We start from the raw sequence: 18,051 nt of genomic DNA on the forward strand, positions 1-18,051 counted from the left end.
GCAGGAGTGGGGGAGGTAACTACACCAGAACTTTCAAAGGGCATCTTCCCCAAGACCCAAAGTTCAGAGTTTTACCAGGAGGTATTCTGGTGAAGACAACAAATTGTCCTTGCTTCCTAGAGTAGAGATCACTGATAAACATGGAGAAACACATACACAAAAACACAATCACGAAACAGAGACCACATGCACACGCACGCGCGCCCAGTATGCTTATGCATTAAAGGCCTTTCTACTCTGGTTTTGAAACACACATTTTTAAAAGTTGTCTAAGGAAGGTTAATGGATGGTACCATAAAAGCAAGACTGGGTGATAGGAAGACCAATCATAGAAGGCAGTTTGCAGACCTGCACGCCGCCAGGAACCCCGGCTGACACTCAGGAAGGCCCCACATGCTGGAGTGGGGATTCCAGACCCTCCCCCCCCCACCCCAGCCCCTCATAATCAGGTGAACCAAGAACCCCAGGGAGACCCTAGCTGGATACTGGAACTTCTCAACAGACAGACCTTTCCACTCTTATTGCCAGCCTTGGGAGTAAAGGTCGGGATGGTGTTGGGGTTTAGGGGTTTCTGAGAGGATAACCCCCCACCTCTCACCCCTGGATTCCAAAATCACGCTATGCCTGTTCCCATTCTCGTGCAGCCTCAAACCAATGAATGACAGGACTCCACTGTGGGCTGCCACCGGTAGAAGTGCCATGATCAGCTTCCTTTGATAGAAGCCCTCAGAGCCTTTTGCAATTCCCCAAGTACCTTAAGGGCACCTTTGTTCACAGAGAGAAGCCTAGAGTCTTTGGGGACTGTGGGTTCAGAATGCTAAGTATCAATGACCTTTCTCCTACAAAACCCATCTGAATGGCTACTGACTCACCTGCTTCCCCACAGGGCACCTCAAGGAGCATCTCTGCAACATATCCCACTGTGGCCCTCCCTCACCAACCCGTCTTCTGAGACACACGCACACACATACACACGCACGGAATAAATAATAAGCATGCCCATGTAAGAAACAAAAAGGGAATTAAAAAAATGGAACTCCTTACTGTGGTACTAACCATCCTAGCGGATGGGGGATTTGTCCTACGGTGCCGGGCGATAGTGGGTAATACGGAGATATATCTGGAGGGTGCGGAGGCCGTGGGATTCCTGAGAGAAGAAGCAGCATTTTAGGTACGAAGAAGAGAAGGAAAAAGAAACTGTCAGGGGATGGGAACAGGGAAGGGACGACGGACACATCTCTTCTGTAACGCTAGCATGAGTCTTTTCGGGACTGTGATCGTTAAGAGTTGTGGCTAACTTTCATTCATTATCTTTCCCCGCCCTACCTTGAAAACTTGGTTTATCTCATTCTAGATGGATGGGTACGCTGGGTAAATGCAGACTCAGAAAATGCCATCTTGCATATTTCTGCCTTATGTGATCAGTGTTGATTACTGAAGCTAAAAAAACAAATCTGACGGGCTTGGCACATAGTAGGTGATCAAGTCATATAAATTCTCTTTGCCCTCCCAACTTGTGCCTTCACTCCTTTTAATTCTAATGACTTGCCTGCACGAGAGTTACTCCCCTAGGTTTCTAACATACCTTTTAAGTTACGGCCTTTGGAAAGGTTACTCTTGTCTTCTTTCAAAAAAGTTAACTCCCCTAGAATGTCTCCGACCTCAGCTTAGACGATGAGCTCTGGGAGAAACTCACCACGAGCCACAGCCTCTTCTCCAGGGTAGAATCTGAACTGAAAGGACTCCAGCGGATGCTGGAGACCTGGCAGGCTCGACTCTAGAACCTAATTCTCTCGAGGGCAGAGGCACCTGGGAGAATCGGCCCTACCTGACCAGGTGCTGCCGCATCGTGAGCGCTAACAAGGCTCTCGAGGCACATCTGGGCACATCCCGAGGCCCGTGGCCCACTGCACGCTTACGTACGCCGCAGGCACACATCCTGCCATCGATTCGGGGGGAAAAGCTAGAGCGCTAGAACCAATTCCGACAGAGGAACTTGATCTATGCAGCAGAAGTGGGAAGAAAACGAACAATGCTATTGAAGGTAGTAAGCTGCATGTCCGTGGATGAAAACTATTCCATTTTTTTTTTTTTTTAATTCATTCAGGAAGCTTTTAATCTGTAAGTTAAGTCTCCCTGGGTGACATTTTCATGCAGACATTGCTTTCTCTCTATTACAAAAACCAAACAGATTAGCTGGTCTTGGACCCTACACCAAGCCATTTGCACACTTGAAAGAATGTTCGCAGAGGAAAAGTAAACAGTCTGCAGACGTTAATCATATGTTTTACGATAACCATTTAAAAGCTATTCCCTGTACTACCATTATTTAAATGAGACGTTGATGCTGCTATTCACTCACAGAGCCTGGGGCCGGCTGGCGGCCTCCTCCAGCCATCCAAGTACTAGGCGAGGTCCCCCATGAGCACAAAGGGGGCTCAGAGGCTGGCGAACACCAGGTAACGTGTGGCTTCGTTTGGGGGCGGCAAAGGCAGCATGAATGGGCAATCCACCTCAGCTCAACACCGAACAATCCCCTCTGACCAGATGACACGGGGTAACAGCCATTTAAAATTCATCCTTCTAATTAACTAGCTGGTTAGAAGAACCCTACCCAGTGCACCGCCCAGCCTGTCCTGGCCTCAGCTGTTCTCCCATGGCCACCCCGCTACGAGCTGTGGCCGGCTTCTGGTTTCAAATCTTGTTACGGGGAGGGTGGCCAGTGACCCTGCCCTCTCTGTTTCCCTCTTTGGGGGAAAAAGCAGCCCATGTGTATGTGGGATGGAAAGGAGGGGAAAAGCGCCAAGGCTGACGGATGACGTGACGCCTTCTGCCTGAGACTGTGCGGGTTGTTCCATGCTGCAATGAGGAAAAACACGGACTCCAGTTCTCACGTCTGTATAATGGGCTCGATGATACCCAGGATATCGCAGGGGACGAAGAACCCAAATAAACCAGCAAAGAGAATGCGGGATCCAGTGATGTGGTCTCCTCCGGCTGCAGCAATAAGTCATTGTCAGGTGACTGGAGTCCCTTGACCACCAAGGGAACTAGGGCTTTGGGGAGCCATGCTGCTGGGGCTCCTGTGCTCCCAAGAAGCTGAGGGGGAGGCCATGGGATGCCTCCACAACTACTCCCGCCTCCAAGTCTGTTTGAGGCTCTCGGAGTTCGTTACAAGCTACTCCTGGAAAACACTGCGTGATTCATAGCCAGCCCTTCCTGGGGCATTCTGGGCCCTAGAGAGATTGTTAGCACTCCACATAGGAGAGGCTACTCCCTCACCAGGCTCTGGTCTCCCCAAAGAGCTTCTTTTCCGCACCCCAGGAGGGGAAATGAGGAGTCCCTCCGCCACGGCCCACAGCCCATCCCGAACTCCCCCCCATCCCTTCCCAGCAGGCCAGGCGGCCCCGGACCCCGCACACCCTGTTGGCATCACACACACCGCCTACCTGTTTTGGGGTCTACGTCGGCTGGTAAGTGTGGAGGTGGGTTTCCCGGGGTGAAGTGTTCGTTGCTGTACGTGATGAGCGGCGTGAGAGGGTGGACATGGTGAGGGTGTTGCACAACCGGTACTTTGTTCGACTGTGGGGAGGAGAACAGGAGGCCAACGTTATGCTGGTTCGTGGCGGCTCGACACTGGGGGACACAGGACCCGTGGGCTCCCTGGACCCCGCCCTCCCTCCTGGACTTTGTAAGATGCACTCAATTCCGCCCGCAGCCCTGGCCCCAATCCATGCATTAAAAATAACAGATATTTGTAAAGACAGCTCTCTGGGCAGGCGTGCTTCCGTTTTGACCTCCCTACAGAGCCTGGCTTTTAAAATGCCTCCTCCACAGCCACCCCGTCACGGACCCCAAGTGTGCACCTTCCCAGTCGGCAGGTAAATCGGAAATGGGGGTTTAATCTCCCAGGCCTACTGGGTTCCCGCAGGTGGTGGTGGGGGGGGGGGGATCTCTGACCCCAGGACCCCACCGGAGGGACCTTCAGGAGGCAGGCAAGGCTTCCCAGGGGACCAGCTAGGAAAACCTTCTGTTACAAGAAACGTGGCAGGGCCCAATTCCCACCCACTCGGCCTCCCCTGTCCACCACCCCCCGCTCCTAACTTCCCCCTGCCCCTGGGAGCCAGCGGGCATGCTACAATCCTTTACAGACAGCATGGATGAAAAGCCCCATTCCTGGTCTGGTTGGGAGTGTGAACTTTACCAGAAAGCCCTACACTGGCAGGCGAGCACCTGCATATTTTATGCAGATTACAGCAGCCCTGATTCATTAGGAATTTCATAGGAAGTCATTGGGGAACGCTAATAAATTAACTGGATGATGATAAATTGGGCTAATAAAAGGTGTGCAGATTAGAAACGGGCAGTTCTAGAAAACAAAGTACAGGCATTTTTATGTTCAAGAAGGGTGGACAGGTAGACAGAAGCAGGAAAAAAAGAAAAGCATTTGCTAAGATCTTTCCAGTTGCCATGACCAGACCTTCCTGAATTCTTCTCCTCTTTCCCCCCAGCCCCTCTCTCAGTCCGCCCCACCCCCTCCGCTCTGCTGTGCTATAACTTAGCCCAGCAAGATCACAAAGAAAAAATTAAGCTGAAACAAGCGAACTACTGGGCCATTTACTGAGAGTAATCCAATTGCAAAAAAACCCTATTCCCCATAGAGGATTTTCACTAAAATCCTACAACAGGGACATTTAACCAGATTAGGTACCAGCGAAGATAAAGAGGCGAGTATTAGATGATGAATGGATTAGAGTCAAGTTTCATTTCAGAACGTGTCTTCATTTCCTTTTATTACTTTTAGGAAGGCACAACTTGCATTAACATCAAGGAAAAGGGATTGCATTAAAAGAAAAGAAGTAAGGTTCCAGTGCTGCCCACTAGTGCCTCTCGAGTTCAGGGACCACGGAGCAGTTCGTTCGCCGTGCATTTGTCTTCTTGTCCTTTTTTTTTTTTTTTAATGAATAAGGAAGGGGTATACTATAGAAAGAGTATTTCTCACAATTAATTGCGGGGAAGGCATTGGTAAAAGGTACTCCTAACTTTTTTCAGGAGCATGTTTGGAAAGGAAAATATGGCCTTCTTAGATGCTCCAGAAAAAACTACAGAGAAAGAAGTCAACACTTAAAACAGCTTGGTTTAACGATTCCCATAAACAAGTGGACACATTCAGAGGAGGCTAGCTGGTTGCTCAAAGAGCCTTATGTTGTGAATTACCAGTTCGCAATCAAAGCACTGAAATTAAAAAGCACCAAAGCAGAGGGAGTTTTGGTTAACACCTCCCTAGCAGCCATGAAGGTCTGAACAAGGCCACAGCCAGCAGCGTGAGGGGCTGCTGCCCCAAGGCCAAAGCCAGCACCTTATGAACATGCACTGAGGATTATTCGGGGGGAACATTTCTGTTCAGGACAGATTGAAAGGTAACCAGCAAATGAACTCTCACTGTGGGCTGGGGTGGAGAGGGGAAAGAGGAAAGGAGAGGGAGGGAGAAGACAGGGCAGACACAGCTGGAGGGAGGGAAGACCACTTTCCTTTGAAAGTGACTATTGCCACCTTCCAGAAGTTTTTTGTTTGGTGGGAAAGATACACACCTGCTTCAATGAAAGAAGGCAGATTGATCCCAGATAGTTTAAAGTAAGTGTGGGTAAAACTAGGAGATGAGTAGGAAGAACCACAGGTAACCCAAAGCGGGGAAGATGGTCACTTGGAGGTTGAATGACTTCTGGGCAGCGGGACCACCATAAGCAATGGAAGGAAGCACGGGATGGGGGTTAGAAGGGCTGGTGGTTGACAGTGGCACCTACAGTTCTCAGCTCTGGTTGAGTCAAGCATCTCTCAGGACACTTGTCACAAATCTGGATGGCCAATCTTAGGAAATCTCTCAGCAGGAACCGGATTCAGTAGATCTGGGCTCAGGACCCAGGCATCCAGTCGGCCTCCTGAGGACCTCACGTGGCAGCCCTACCTGTTCAGCCATGAACCCCTAGACCAGAGAACCACGTGGCCACAGACAAGTGCCAAGGTTAAGAGACCTGGGGTCCTAATCACCAATCAAGTCCTAGTTCTTACGAAAGCCCACAGGAAGAACCTACCACATGGTGAGCACAGGAATGGTGGTTTATTATTGTTCCTTATTAGTTTATTGTTAGGGAGAAGTGGCCCATGGCACGCGTCTGTCTACAGCTCAGAAGCACCAATTCCATGGCTGCCTTCCAAGAAGGACTAAAAGGAAATGCAGAGAAAACCTTTCTCTATTTGTCTAGCAAAAGACGAAGACAGAATCTGGGTGACAGGAGAGCTCACTGAGTGTAGGACGTGAAAGTTCATTTTCCCTCTTCCTCTTAGAAATATGTATGAAGGTTGGACACCATTGCCTTCATGTTATTTTGCACCCTTGAGCTTGGCCAATGGGTTAGTTTCCTGTCAAGATTCGCTAGCACGGAAGGGGGTGGACCCCGAGCTGCTGCTACCCAGCCTTAGGAGGGGAAGGCAAATAGGCACATGACAAAAGTTGGACACCATCGCCTTCATGTTATTTTGCACCCTGAAGCTTGGCCAACGGGTTAGTTTCCTGTCAAGACTCGCTAGCACGGAAGGGGGTGGACCCTGAGCTGCTGCTACCCAGCCTTAGGAGAGGAAGGCAAATGGGAGCCCTAGCACGACGTGGTTCTCTCTTCTCATCGTGACTGTATGCCAGGTTGGTCCCTAGAAAACCACGCGTCTCTGCAGGTTGACCAGCTCCCAAGCAAGCAGGGGAAGGAATAAAGTCATACCTACAGAAACCAGGGTCTACTCACCATTCTCATATGACCTGCCTACACCTGGACTGCTGTTGTGAATGGAAGTATGTTCTTCTTGAAGATGCCCTGTCTCTCCAGTCTCAGAACCCCACAGCCCTTTCTTTCTATGTCACATCATGCCCATGCTAGAGCCACATATGTACCTCTCTTGGTCCCGCTGTAGCTACGTTCCTTAATGACAAAGACTGTGCCTTCTAGAACTCTGTGTCTCCTGTCACGCCCAGCCTGTGGAGTGGCGAGACTCCTAAGTTGCAGAAGGACAACTGAGTTGCAACCGTAAACATCAGAAGAAGAGAAGGCCAGGACCAATTTCACAGATTCATTGACTAAAACGGCGTCTACTCAGAATCGTAGAACTAAGCTAGACAGGCCTTCAGAAACGGGCTAGTCTTATACTTTATAAGAAGAGTGCCTTAAAAATGGTTTTAGAGCCCCCTGGCATGCACCATGGTGACCATGAGTGCCTGCATGCACGGTGGCCAAGAGTGAAGGCTATGAATTCAAGCAAGACCCAGGTCGAAATTCTACTTGACCCCTCTAGCTGTACAACCTCTCTTAGGCCGTTGTCCTGTCTCTCTAAACTCTAGATGGGAACGGGCTCGACCGCAGAGTGTGCTGTGAAAATTAAGGCCCATGCCTATACAGATACCAACAACAGGCCTGTACAAAAAGCTTTGGGAAAGAAAATACTGTCCAGCGAGTACTACTGATGAGGGCACACTGAAGGTGGTGTTGGCTACCCTTCCAGTATCTTCTAATCGGATTCCCACAGGGGAAATGCATCCACAGACTGCGCTCCTTATTTCAAAGGCAAGATGTTCATTATGAGGCAAGAGCGTATGGGTGTTTTCTGGCCACTGCTCTGTCAGGCGAAACGCCCTTCTTAAAAATGTGGTATTTAATTAATAAACATATTTGTTACCTCTTTTGAGAAAAACCATTACTCTATCATGCTAATAAATAAGAATGCCTACAGAAGAGCTGAAAGTTAAATAAAAATAGCTGGGGATGACCAAGGGCATTCCAGAATCAGGGTGAGGGCCTTGGAAGTCAGAGTTCGTATCAATCAAACACCAACCGACCCAAATAGAAAATGTCCCTTAGACTTTCCCCTCCCCTGCGATCAGAGCTCACTTAAAAAAAAAAAAAAAAAAAAATTTAAGTTTATTTATTTATTTTGAGAGAGACAGAGATAGCATGCGTGGGGGAGGGGCTGCGAGAGCCGGAGAGAGAGAGAGAATCCCAAGCAGGTTCTGTGCTGCCAGCACAGAGCCCGATGCAGGGCTCGAACCCACAGAGCTGTGAGATCGTGACCTGAGCCAAAACCAAAAGCTGGACGCCTGATCGACTCAGACACCCGGGCGCTACAGCTCCCACTTCCATAAAGAGGTCTTTAAGGATTGTGCTCAAAAATGTCACCACCCAAAGAAAATTCAAACGTGAAAAGTACCTTTCTTAGGGGAAGGACACAGACGACCTTCCCGAAATGCAACAATCTATGCTGGGGGTGTTAGTGGATAAAGAGCCCACGAAATATGTGTCTGTCCCCCTTTTATCTCTTTATAGACCGAGTCCGCTATTCAACGCAAACAACTGCAACATGGAATCAGGTACTTTTTAGGTAGCTACTTTATCTAAATATGAGGTATGTCTTCAAAACTACCTCGAGGGGTGGGGTGCCTGGGTGGCTCAGTCGACTGAGAGTCCAACTCATGATTTTGGCTCAGGTCATGATCCCAGGGTCATGGGATCAAGCCCCGCACTGGACTCTTAAGATTCTCTCTCTCTCTCTCTCTCTCTCTCTCTCTCTCTCTCTCCCCCTCCCTTTCTTCCTCCCCCCCCCCCCCCCATCCCAGACTCATGCTCTCTCTCTCTAAAATAAATAAAATGAAAAAAGAAAACCAACTACCTAAGGGGTGCAAAAAAAGTCATTACCTCCAGCGACAGCTAACATACACTCAAGGTCGGGATGGTGGCAGTCATCGAAAGCTGCCGGACGAGCCTAGTTACTAGCATCCAACCCGCTAAGAATATGATGAAAACTAGGCAACTCTGGGCCACGTGAAAGGCCAACATTAATAAAATGTTCCACATAAGGTCCGGGAGTCATATGCTGCGGTCGCCCATACACCCCCACACCGCGAGCACCTGGAACTCAGAGCCACCTAGGCCCCGCTGTCCAGATCAGAGCCACCCAGACCCCTTCGTCCAGACGATCTGAGGGGAGGACGGGAGAGAGGAGCCCTGACCAGCTGCTGAGGCTCTACGGTCAACCCCAGCACAGCTCCTCCTCGCTGCTGAATGCGGCCCTGGTGCCAGACCCGCCTCGGTGCTGAGTAGGACGGATTTCATCAAGTCCTCATCAGCACACCTATCAAGCGGTTGGCAGCTCTTATCAGTTCCATACGGGAGGTGTCCCAGGTCACAGGCTCGAGGGGGGTAGTGGTTCCAGGTCTTGCACACTCACCGACCTGGCCCCCCCCCAGAGACTGGCGCCGGGGTGGGGCTCACCACCGTGCATGCTGCACCCCATGAGCGTAGGCCGGGCCGACCTTCCCAACCGGACAGAGAGGCTTCAGGACTCACAAAGTGTGAGGCTTCCTCACACTGCCACCTACCAGTTTCTGGAACCTAGACCCAGTGTCAGCAAACAGTGCTCCCTGCTGTCCTCCCTGCCTCCCCCAGACCCCAAGTTAAGAGTAGCTCGGGGCTCCCTGCCTCGGTGAGAACACCTTTGCCACAGGGCACCAGGGATTTTTATCAGGGTTTTTTACAACATGTGGCTGATTACAGGAGGTGGGGGATGAGGACATTTAATGGGATATTTCTGCACCTCAAACAGAGAGACAGAAGCAGTAGCAGGGTCCCGCAGGGATCAGGTGATAAACACTTCGCACACACCGTCAGTTCCGGCTGACAAGAAACTAAAGAAAAAGTCAACTAAAAAACCCCGAACCCATGAAATGAAGTCAACAGTACCTATTTAAAGGGAACAAAAATCCTCATCTGGCTATAAGTCATTAGGGCTTGGTTTTCTACCTGGAGAAATGGCTGCTGCCCAAAGCAAAGCCTTCCCCAGTTCTGTTCATTATCCTTTATGGGTTTTGAGCACTGAATGGTTAAAATTATTAAAAAAAAAAAAAAAAAAAAAAAAAAAAAAAAAGGGTCCTTTACCAGCCCTCAAAGCGCACAAAGCCTTTCGACCCGAAGTATTCATCCGACTACAGTGGGGGGAGGCGGGGTGGGGAGGGGGCGCCCCTGTGGCTGACCTCTGACCTCTGGAGAACCCTTAAGCCCAGCGTTCTGCAACTCGGCCGTGCCACCCTCATCGCCAAGCGCCCACACACCCGTCCAAACGGGGCTCGCCATGTGGAACCTGGCGGGTGAAAGACTGGTTCAGGCACTTCTAGATCTCCCTGCTACCCTCCCCTAACCCCAGCCCCGCAACCTTCTGTAACTGTGGGGAACCCAAAGGGAATGAAAGCTGGCCATTCACCTCGCAACCTATTAATCAGCAGACGTTGAAAACAAATAGAGCCATTGCTGGCCCGGCCTCTCTGCCGGCCCTCCTCCTCAATACTCCCCTATTGCTCTCCTTTTCTGCAGAAGAAAAATGGGGCCAGAAAGTGCCTTGAGGAGCCCAGCACAATAAAACAAAAGCGGCACAGAGGGGCATTTGTCCGCCTTCTCCCCCCCACCCCCCAGCGTGGAAGGTCTTCAGTGGTCTTTGGTTGTTACCCAGCCCTCCCAGGGTCTGAAATCAGCCTCAGGAAGGGACACTGTTCATTCCAGGTTTACGTGAAAAAAATGGGTTTATAGCTCATCCCCGTGCATTTTGCCAGATGCCGCTTACTACAGCTGTACCAAGGCCAATGGCGACTAGCAAAACATTAATGATGTCGCTCGCACGTCACTGGAGCCACGGCTGAAGAGGAGGGGCTGGAGCTGAAGGAGGGGCTGTTTCTTACTCGTCAACAACCCTTTGTGACTCAACTAGTCCTATTCTTTCAGGCTATGGACCAGAGAGTGGTGGTGCGTCAGCAAAAGTAAGCCCCCGGCCTCAACCACCCATTCCCGACCATTAGCGCCCACTTCCGCTTCTGGAATGACGTCAAGGAGGCCCTCACGGCAAGCTGGATCCGGGCCTGCACGCACAGACCCATCCCTGCTTACCTACTGAACATCTCCCTACCGCATCCTGCAAAGCTCCTACACACACAGACGGAAAGGGTGACAGCGGCCTTCCACGCTTGGCCAGATGGGCTTCTGGAAACATTTTGCCCTGCCCCTCTCTCCTCCCAGCTGTGGAAGCCCAGGCAGCTAGGCCCCGCCTAGTGCAGCGCACAGGGCCCACTCGTGGTCAAATGCTGCTGCTCCCGAAGGCCCTGCTCCCCGCTGATGGCACACGTTCCCTGGACGGGATGTACATGGCTACTGAAAATAATAAATAAGAGAGAAGGCTTCGCGGGGTCCAAGTTTTGCTTGGAGAAATGAGGTGGTTAAGAGGAAGGAGGTCTGCCCGTGACCTGCAGCAAATGCCCACCCTGCAACTCCACTGCACAGCTCACCTCACCTGGCCGCGCTGCTGGGGGTCTCGGGCACAAACCCACCAGGCTGCAAAACGACAGCTTCTGCAACCCAAGGTGGCCTGACTCAGGGTGCTGCTGCTCTGTTTTGCAAACTACGGATGGCTGGACCCTCCCCCAACCCCAGAATCAACTCCATTTAGACAGCAAGGAGAGGAAGAGAGATTCTCCGGCTCTCTACAAAATTCTGCCGACTCACAGTTTCTCATATACTCACACAAGCAGTAAAATTCTTCGTGCGGGGAAATGATTGAACAGGGCAGGCAGAGAGAGAATAAATGTGCAGTCAATTTTCATCCAAATTCTCTCACACACATGCATATACATAGAACTAACTCAAACCATCCTAAGCCCTTGGCCTTCTTCTCCCCCCCCCCCCCCCCCCCCAACCCCCGGTCCCTTCCACAATCTAACAATCCAGCTGGTAACACACAGAACAGATTGCCAAGCATTCAGGGTCTAGGGGGCCAAACTCTGCTCTTAATGATCTTTCCTTAATCCCCAAAAAGGAGGAGGGGAAGGCTGGGAGTCAGGAGGAGGTGTCAGGGTGGGGGAGTGGGCACCCGAAGGGGAACATTCTAACCTGGAAAATAAAGATGTGCTCCAGCTGCTTGGCTTTGTGAGAGCCGCAGCCGAGGGCCGACCCAGCAAAGCTGTGCTTTCGCAGGCTCTTGAACAATTACTTCCAGTTAAGTTCATTAAACATAATTTATTTCCACTCATTCTCATTTATTTCCCAATAAAAAGAAAGCATCCCATTGTGTTTCCCCCAGCTAACCTTTAAAGCACGTGCAAGCTTCAGTCTTGGCCGGCCCGGTCCAGGCTGGCCCCTGACCAGTGAGTTCCCAGGGTTTTCTTCCTGCCCGCGTCCCTCCAGGAACATGCCACAGCATGGCGGAGGTCAGTGAGGGGGTACGGCAGGCACAACAGGGTCCTCTGACTGTCCTAATCCTCCACACAAGGTCGCCAAGATGAGGAACCGGCCACTTCACCCCTAAGTAATTTCCCGGTGGTTCGCAACCTCCACCCTCCCGCAAGATATTTCTCTACTACTTGGGTATTAAATGATTCGTGTTAGCATAATCAATCTTGTTGAGTGTCCAAGTTTACAGAGAATGTTTGAGAATTGGGTAAGAGGGTACAGCTGTTCCTAGGAGAGCAGATTTGCAAAACAGAGCCAAGAATAAAACTAACCTCTTCCAAATGAAGAAATCCAAAAGCTCAAATTCAAAACAACTTAAAAAAAATACTAATGATGATTTCCAGGCTACCCACCCCCCTCCAAAAAAAAAAAAAAAAAACCCCAACAACCCCAAATCTAGGGATTCCTGAATATAATGGAAAGGAAATCACCAATTTTGATTTAGAGTAAATTTTAAGTACATAATGGTTATTACATCCTGGGGATTTCGAGAAAGTAGTGAACAAAACCTGATACAGCTCTTCTAATTTATTTACAATGACCAGCTGTATAAAAATGTCTTTTGTTTTTTTTAATACACCCTGTGCCCAACTTTTGAATTTAGACAGTACTGCATTTGAAATTCATGCCTGCTACATGGGAGTCTGATAAGAGCTCTTTCGAACAGCTGTTTCCTTCAGAGAGCAGGTGAATTTCTCCCTAGAAAGGAGCAGGTAAACAGAAGAGGAGGGATGAACGTGTTCCTGTGGCCCAAAGGACACCAATGAGTCAAACCCCTGGATTCAGCAGGATGTCAGCAACGACGGGTGCAAAGGGGGGGCTGCATTGTTCTCTATCTTGCCAAGTTAGTGTCCCTCCCACACATGGGCACCCTTTAGTGGGCATCTACAGTCTCCATAAATGATACACGTGAAAAGGACATGACCCTCTCTGAAAGCAAGCTGAGTTGGAAGTAATGACCCAGGCAAAGTCCAATTAAAAAAAAATTTTTTTCAAATGTGTGCAGAAGTATGTAATCTGGAGGGCATGGCAAGATTTCATCACATTCCAAAATGTTGCAGGAGGAAAGAATTCCATTACATAGCTCAGCCGGGCCCCCCACCGACCCCAAACCACAAAAGGGAGGTTTCCCTGAGAATATAAGCTTGCAGGCTCTGCTGCTTCTAGAAAATGCCGAAGCAGGAGCCTGTTGTGACAATACAAAGATCATAATATCTGTATCATTGGAGTCGGGAATTCACCCTTTCAAACAACTCCTTTCTCATGAGAAATCAAGAATGGAGGTTTAGCGGCCACCGAAACAGCAGGACTGCTATTAAGTAACCCGAGTAATTTGAGTAAACAAAGGTCTGGAACCTTTCAGGAATCTCAGAAAGGGAGACTGCGCTGGGTTGGGAAATTTACAGCAACACAACTTCCACATTTGCGGTGCCAGCTTGCACTGTCTTCCCCACGCTTCTGGACAGTTTACACGATCGTAGACTGAACTAGAAAAGTTGCACACAACCAGAGAGGAAAACCAAGGCAAGTATCTGTCATTCCTTCATGCTTGACTCACAGAAGTTATTTACCACTTTGGGTTTTAATAGGCTGTTTAGGGTTGAATTCCTGATCGTGAAAACACAAGGACTCTTAGAGTCTGTTGCAGATTTCATTTTTTTTCCTTCCCCTCCCCCCAGATCGGATCTAAGAGCGGACTGACCACTGCAAACGTTTCTGTGTTTGGCCACTCAACAGCAAAAAATAGTAATGAAAGTAATCATAGGAATCGCCTCCAAATTCGAGGATGCCCTTACAGCTGTGGCAAAGGATCTGACCCAACAGTTGAGCGGAAAACAGTGTAACCTAAGCCCCAAACTGGTATTGCAAAAGGACCTTCTTCCTAATCATTAACACCACAATGGTCTCCTGCTCAGGGTTCCGAAACACATTTCCTACGAAGTTTAGAAAACACAGACACCACAAGCAAGACTGTAGCCCTGAAAGGCCGGCATCTACATTTGGAGATTGAAAATAAATACAACTATAAAGACAGAGCAACAGAAAGTTAGCATTAAATATGAAACCAAAATATACAGTTTACACAAGCCCTGCTACTGTGAAAGCCTGAACGCTCCAAGACCTTTCAAGCTTTGAAAGTATGCTCCTCTCTGAGGCCACGTCATGTTCCCTTCTCTTTCTTCCAGTGGAGCCCACCCTGGTGGGTGAAGGAGAGAAATTTATTTGTTAAAAGAAATCCTAAACCCCACCACCCCTTTCCGGATCCCAGTTTACTCCTTCCTCGTACTTGGGGAGCCGGCTTCGCGGGCTCTGCATGGCTGTGTAGCAGGAAGGACTGTGATGAGAGTCACGATTTCTCTCCGCATCTTTTTTTTTTTTTTAACCCTTTCTCCCCACTCCCCCAAAACTGCTATGGAAAAGTATAGCGTGAAAGGGCACAACTTTGAGTTGACCATTTATTCTTGCTTTGTTTTTTCCTTCCCATCGTCTGAATTTAAAACAAGAAAAGAAAAAAAGGAACTGAGGTTTAATGGTCAAGACCATAAGCAAGGATACAAACACACACACACACACACACACACACACACGCACGCACGCACGCACACCCCACTACTCACCCAGCAATTCAAATGGAGGTGCCAACCGCCCAACTGCTGGAAGAGAGAGAGCCCGGAGGCCACTGTGCCTCCCTTCCCACTCAAATCTTCCATGCCCACTAAAATTGTATCCCTAGGGTACATAATAGCTTTGGTTTTCTTTCTCTCCACCTCAAAAAAAAAAAACTTTCTCTGTACCTTCAAGATGGGACTGGGCCAGCTTTTTTTTCCTCCTCCCTTACTGCTTTTCTCACTTTTCTTCTTCCTCCCAGCTTCCCCTCCCTTTATGCCTTTCCCTGAAAGAGCTGGAAAAAAGCATCTTTAGAGAAGGCTCCAAATTTCTGCCCTGGTTCACTCAAAATGCTCCCAAGGTCTCACTCCCGGTGCCTATCGTTACTTTGTTAATTAGCCCCCTTCCACACGCAGCAGCCCTCAAAAACCAAACGAAAAAATTAAACAAAACAAAGCCAAAAGAAACCTCACCGTCTAGTTCAACTAGTGGCAGACTGAATTTTTTTTTTTTTAATTCTTAATTAGAAAAAACTCCTTCTAGTTTCTAATCTTTACCACTACAGAATCCGTGAAGGAAGGGGGAAGGCCCATGTTCCCCAGCCAGCTCAGGGCACCTAAGCCAAGTCCCCCTCCCTCACCCGTTACCTTGGGCGGCAGGGACACAGCTACCGCTAAGAGTAGCTAAGAAATTACGGTCAGCCATGAGGGAAAATGATCAACCGAGTGCAGTAGGCAGGCACTTTATCTGCAAGATTGTCAAATCCCTCAAAACAAATTTCTTAGAGAGGGCTGCAGTGCAAGAGGAGGGGGGGGGGAAGCATATTTTCTTGTCACAGTGACACGGGAGTGACATTTGGTAGGGCCTTGTCTGCCAAACACACACGCACGCACACACACACACCCTCTTTTCCTTCTAGAGTAAAAGACTGTGCTGGAAAGATTTTCAACTGACCTCTGTGGAAGGAGAATGCAAGCTTCCTGTGCTCCCTGACATTCTAGCACTCAGACCGTTAACTTGCTTTTAGACTGTTGAGTTTTGTGAGCTTTCCCCAGAATGAGAGAGAGAGAGACAGAGAAAGAGAGAGAGAGAGAGACAGAGAGAGAGAGACAGAGAGAGACAGAGACAGGCAGAGAGACAAGAGAAGGCAGAGGAATGCAAAAGGCTAGCCCTAAATCCCACAAACCCGACTTACTTTTCCTGGGGCTCTCATAGGATCCAGGGCCGGGTACATTTGTGTGGGTTTAACTTAATTGGAGTTGAGAGACTCAGACATCACAGGCCTGAAATCATCCTCTTTTACATGAAGGAGGGGAGAGAGGGAGGGTGGCTCCAGGAGGGGTTAAAGACAGAAGAAACTTGCAGAGGACAAAATGAGCCTTTCGGGTCCTCTCCCACCCCAAGTGTTAAATCGTTTCACCCTGTCCAAAAGCAAACACACAACTCCGATTTGCATGCAGGTAAGAGAACACCCCTGCCCACCGCCACATGGGTTCCTGGACCTGCCTTGCGTGAAGCAAAACCAGTGGCAAAGATTTGGTTCCTTCTGGCGGCGGGACACCTGACACTGGGGAGGCGTTCTTAATTCGCCGATCTGACTGCCCACCTGTTTATAGGACTCTTTTCTTGACGTTAGTCTTTAACACACCGGACGAGTTAAGAACTCTCACTCCACCCCACCCCCACCCTCCCCCCAAAAACAAAAACAAAGGCTAGAAGGACTTCAAGATAACCCAAAGTGAGAATTCTTAATTTTCTCTTCTTCTTTTTAAAAATACTGCTCTGTGGCCCCTCTTTCTAGACTTATCCGGCCTTCCGGTGTGTCAGGCAGCAATCTTTAAGGTCCTCAGTACCAAAACAAAACCCTGCCATTTCCCTTTACATGGCGGTAACAAAAGCAATGAGCCTCCAGTTTGACAAGTAAAAAGCCCCAACCACACAGCCCCTAATTGCCTCCCCTCCCTCTATTCACGAAGACCACCACACTCGGCAGCTGCCTTTGTCACACATGCAATTTCTTAAGTAAACTGCAAGTTTCCCTCCCGGCTGATGGACAGCTCCCAATCATTCAGCAACAATAACTTATAAAGTGCAGCAAACAGGACGGGCAACTTTGACTCGGTATTTTCTGGCTTTCTCAAAAGACAAGGAAAATGGAAACAGCAAGATGAGCCAACACATTCCAGACAGTCCTCCTCCTCCTCCTTAAAAAGAACAGGGAAATCTGGTGAATTTCTTCAAACTCCCTCCTAAGAAACTGCTTCAGGATATCTGCGGTCCCATCATCCTATCCCGAGTCCACCCCAGGGGTGCCCCAACTTGTCAGAAGTACACCCACACTTAGAACATTTCCAGAAAAATAAATAAATAAAAAGCTGACGGATACTGCCAAGTTCTATGGGATTTTTTTTTTCAACTCCCCCAAACCAAAACCAAACAAGAGAGAGTAAGAGTTTCCTTTCCTGTTAGCATGAAATCACAATCAAGTGGAGAAGTAAAGTAAGAAGCTGGAAAGACTGCCCATTCTCATCCCGCGGTCCTCATCCACATCGGCGGCAAAGTTCTGGTGTTCTGTTTTAAATAAGGAAGTTTGAGACGCGGGGAAGGGGAGATGGGTCTTGCACGAGTGCATATGAAACGCAGAAAAATGCGGACCCCTTACGAAAATATTTGGGGACAGAGAGGAAGGAGGGGAGCCAGGAGGGTGGAGCATCAGTGACTTTAACTTGGTGGGCGAAAAGAAGCGAACCTCCCCCCCAACCCGGCCCCAAACAGGCACTTCCGAGTGAAGCAATAAAGACTACAGGCAGGTCTGCACGGTCACGAGCTAAAAGTTCGGAGTAAAAAAGTACTGCCGATTTCTCTTTTTCGTTATTTATTATTATTATTATTATTATTATTATTATTTTAAAGGAAGAGTTAAGGGGAAAAAAAGAAAATAAAGACCTCCTCCATCCGGCACCTTCCCAGTCAAGGGACGTCAATGTTAAAGTTACTGCAAAAGTGACGAGCGAACCGGGTGAAGGTTGGGAGCATGCGAGGCACTGGCCAGGCAGGCGCGCGGGGAGGCGGCGGGACCGGCCACCGCGCGCCGCCCGCCCGCGCCCCGCCGCCCCGTCCGTCCGTCCGTCCGCCC

General features: G+C 49.3%; 1 protein-coding gene across 27 annotated transcripts in view; it reads right to left on the reverse strand.

Annotated features, from left to right (window-relative positions):
• Positions 1-18,051, reverse strand: part of TCF7L2 (transcription factor 7 like 2) — a 201,465-nt gene that overhangs the window by 23,095 nt on the left and 160,319 nt on the right. For 24 of the 27 annotated variants that reach the window (XM_030334055.1, XM_030334060.1, XM_030334058.1 and 21 more), the window contains 2 exons: positions 3,450-3,582; positions 1,045-1,147 (listed from right to left, as the gene is read on the reverse strand). In XM_030334055.1, coding sequence (XP_030189915.1) covers positions 1,045-1,147; positions 3,450-3,582 — 236 coding nt within the window. The remainder of the gene's footprint in view (positions 1-1,044; positions 1,148-3,449; positions 3,583-18,051) is intronic. The other 3 variants (XM_030334056.1, XM_030334067.1, XM_030334079.1) reach the window with 1 other exon arrangement.

Source organism: Lynx canadensis, chromosome D2 (genome assembly GCF_007474595.2).
Source record: "Lynx canadensis isolate LIC74 chromosome D2, mLynCan4.pri.v2, whole genome shotgun sequence".
NCBI lineage: Eukaryota > Metazoa > Chordata > Mammalia > Carnivora > Felidae > Lynx > Lynx canadensis.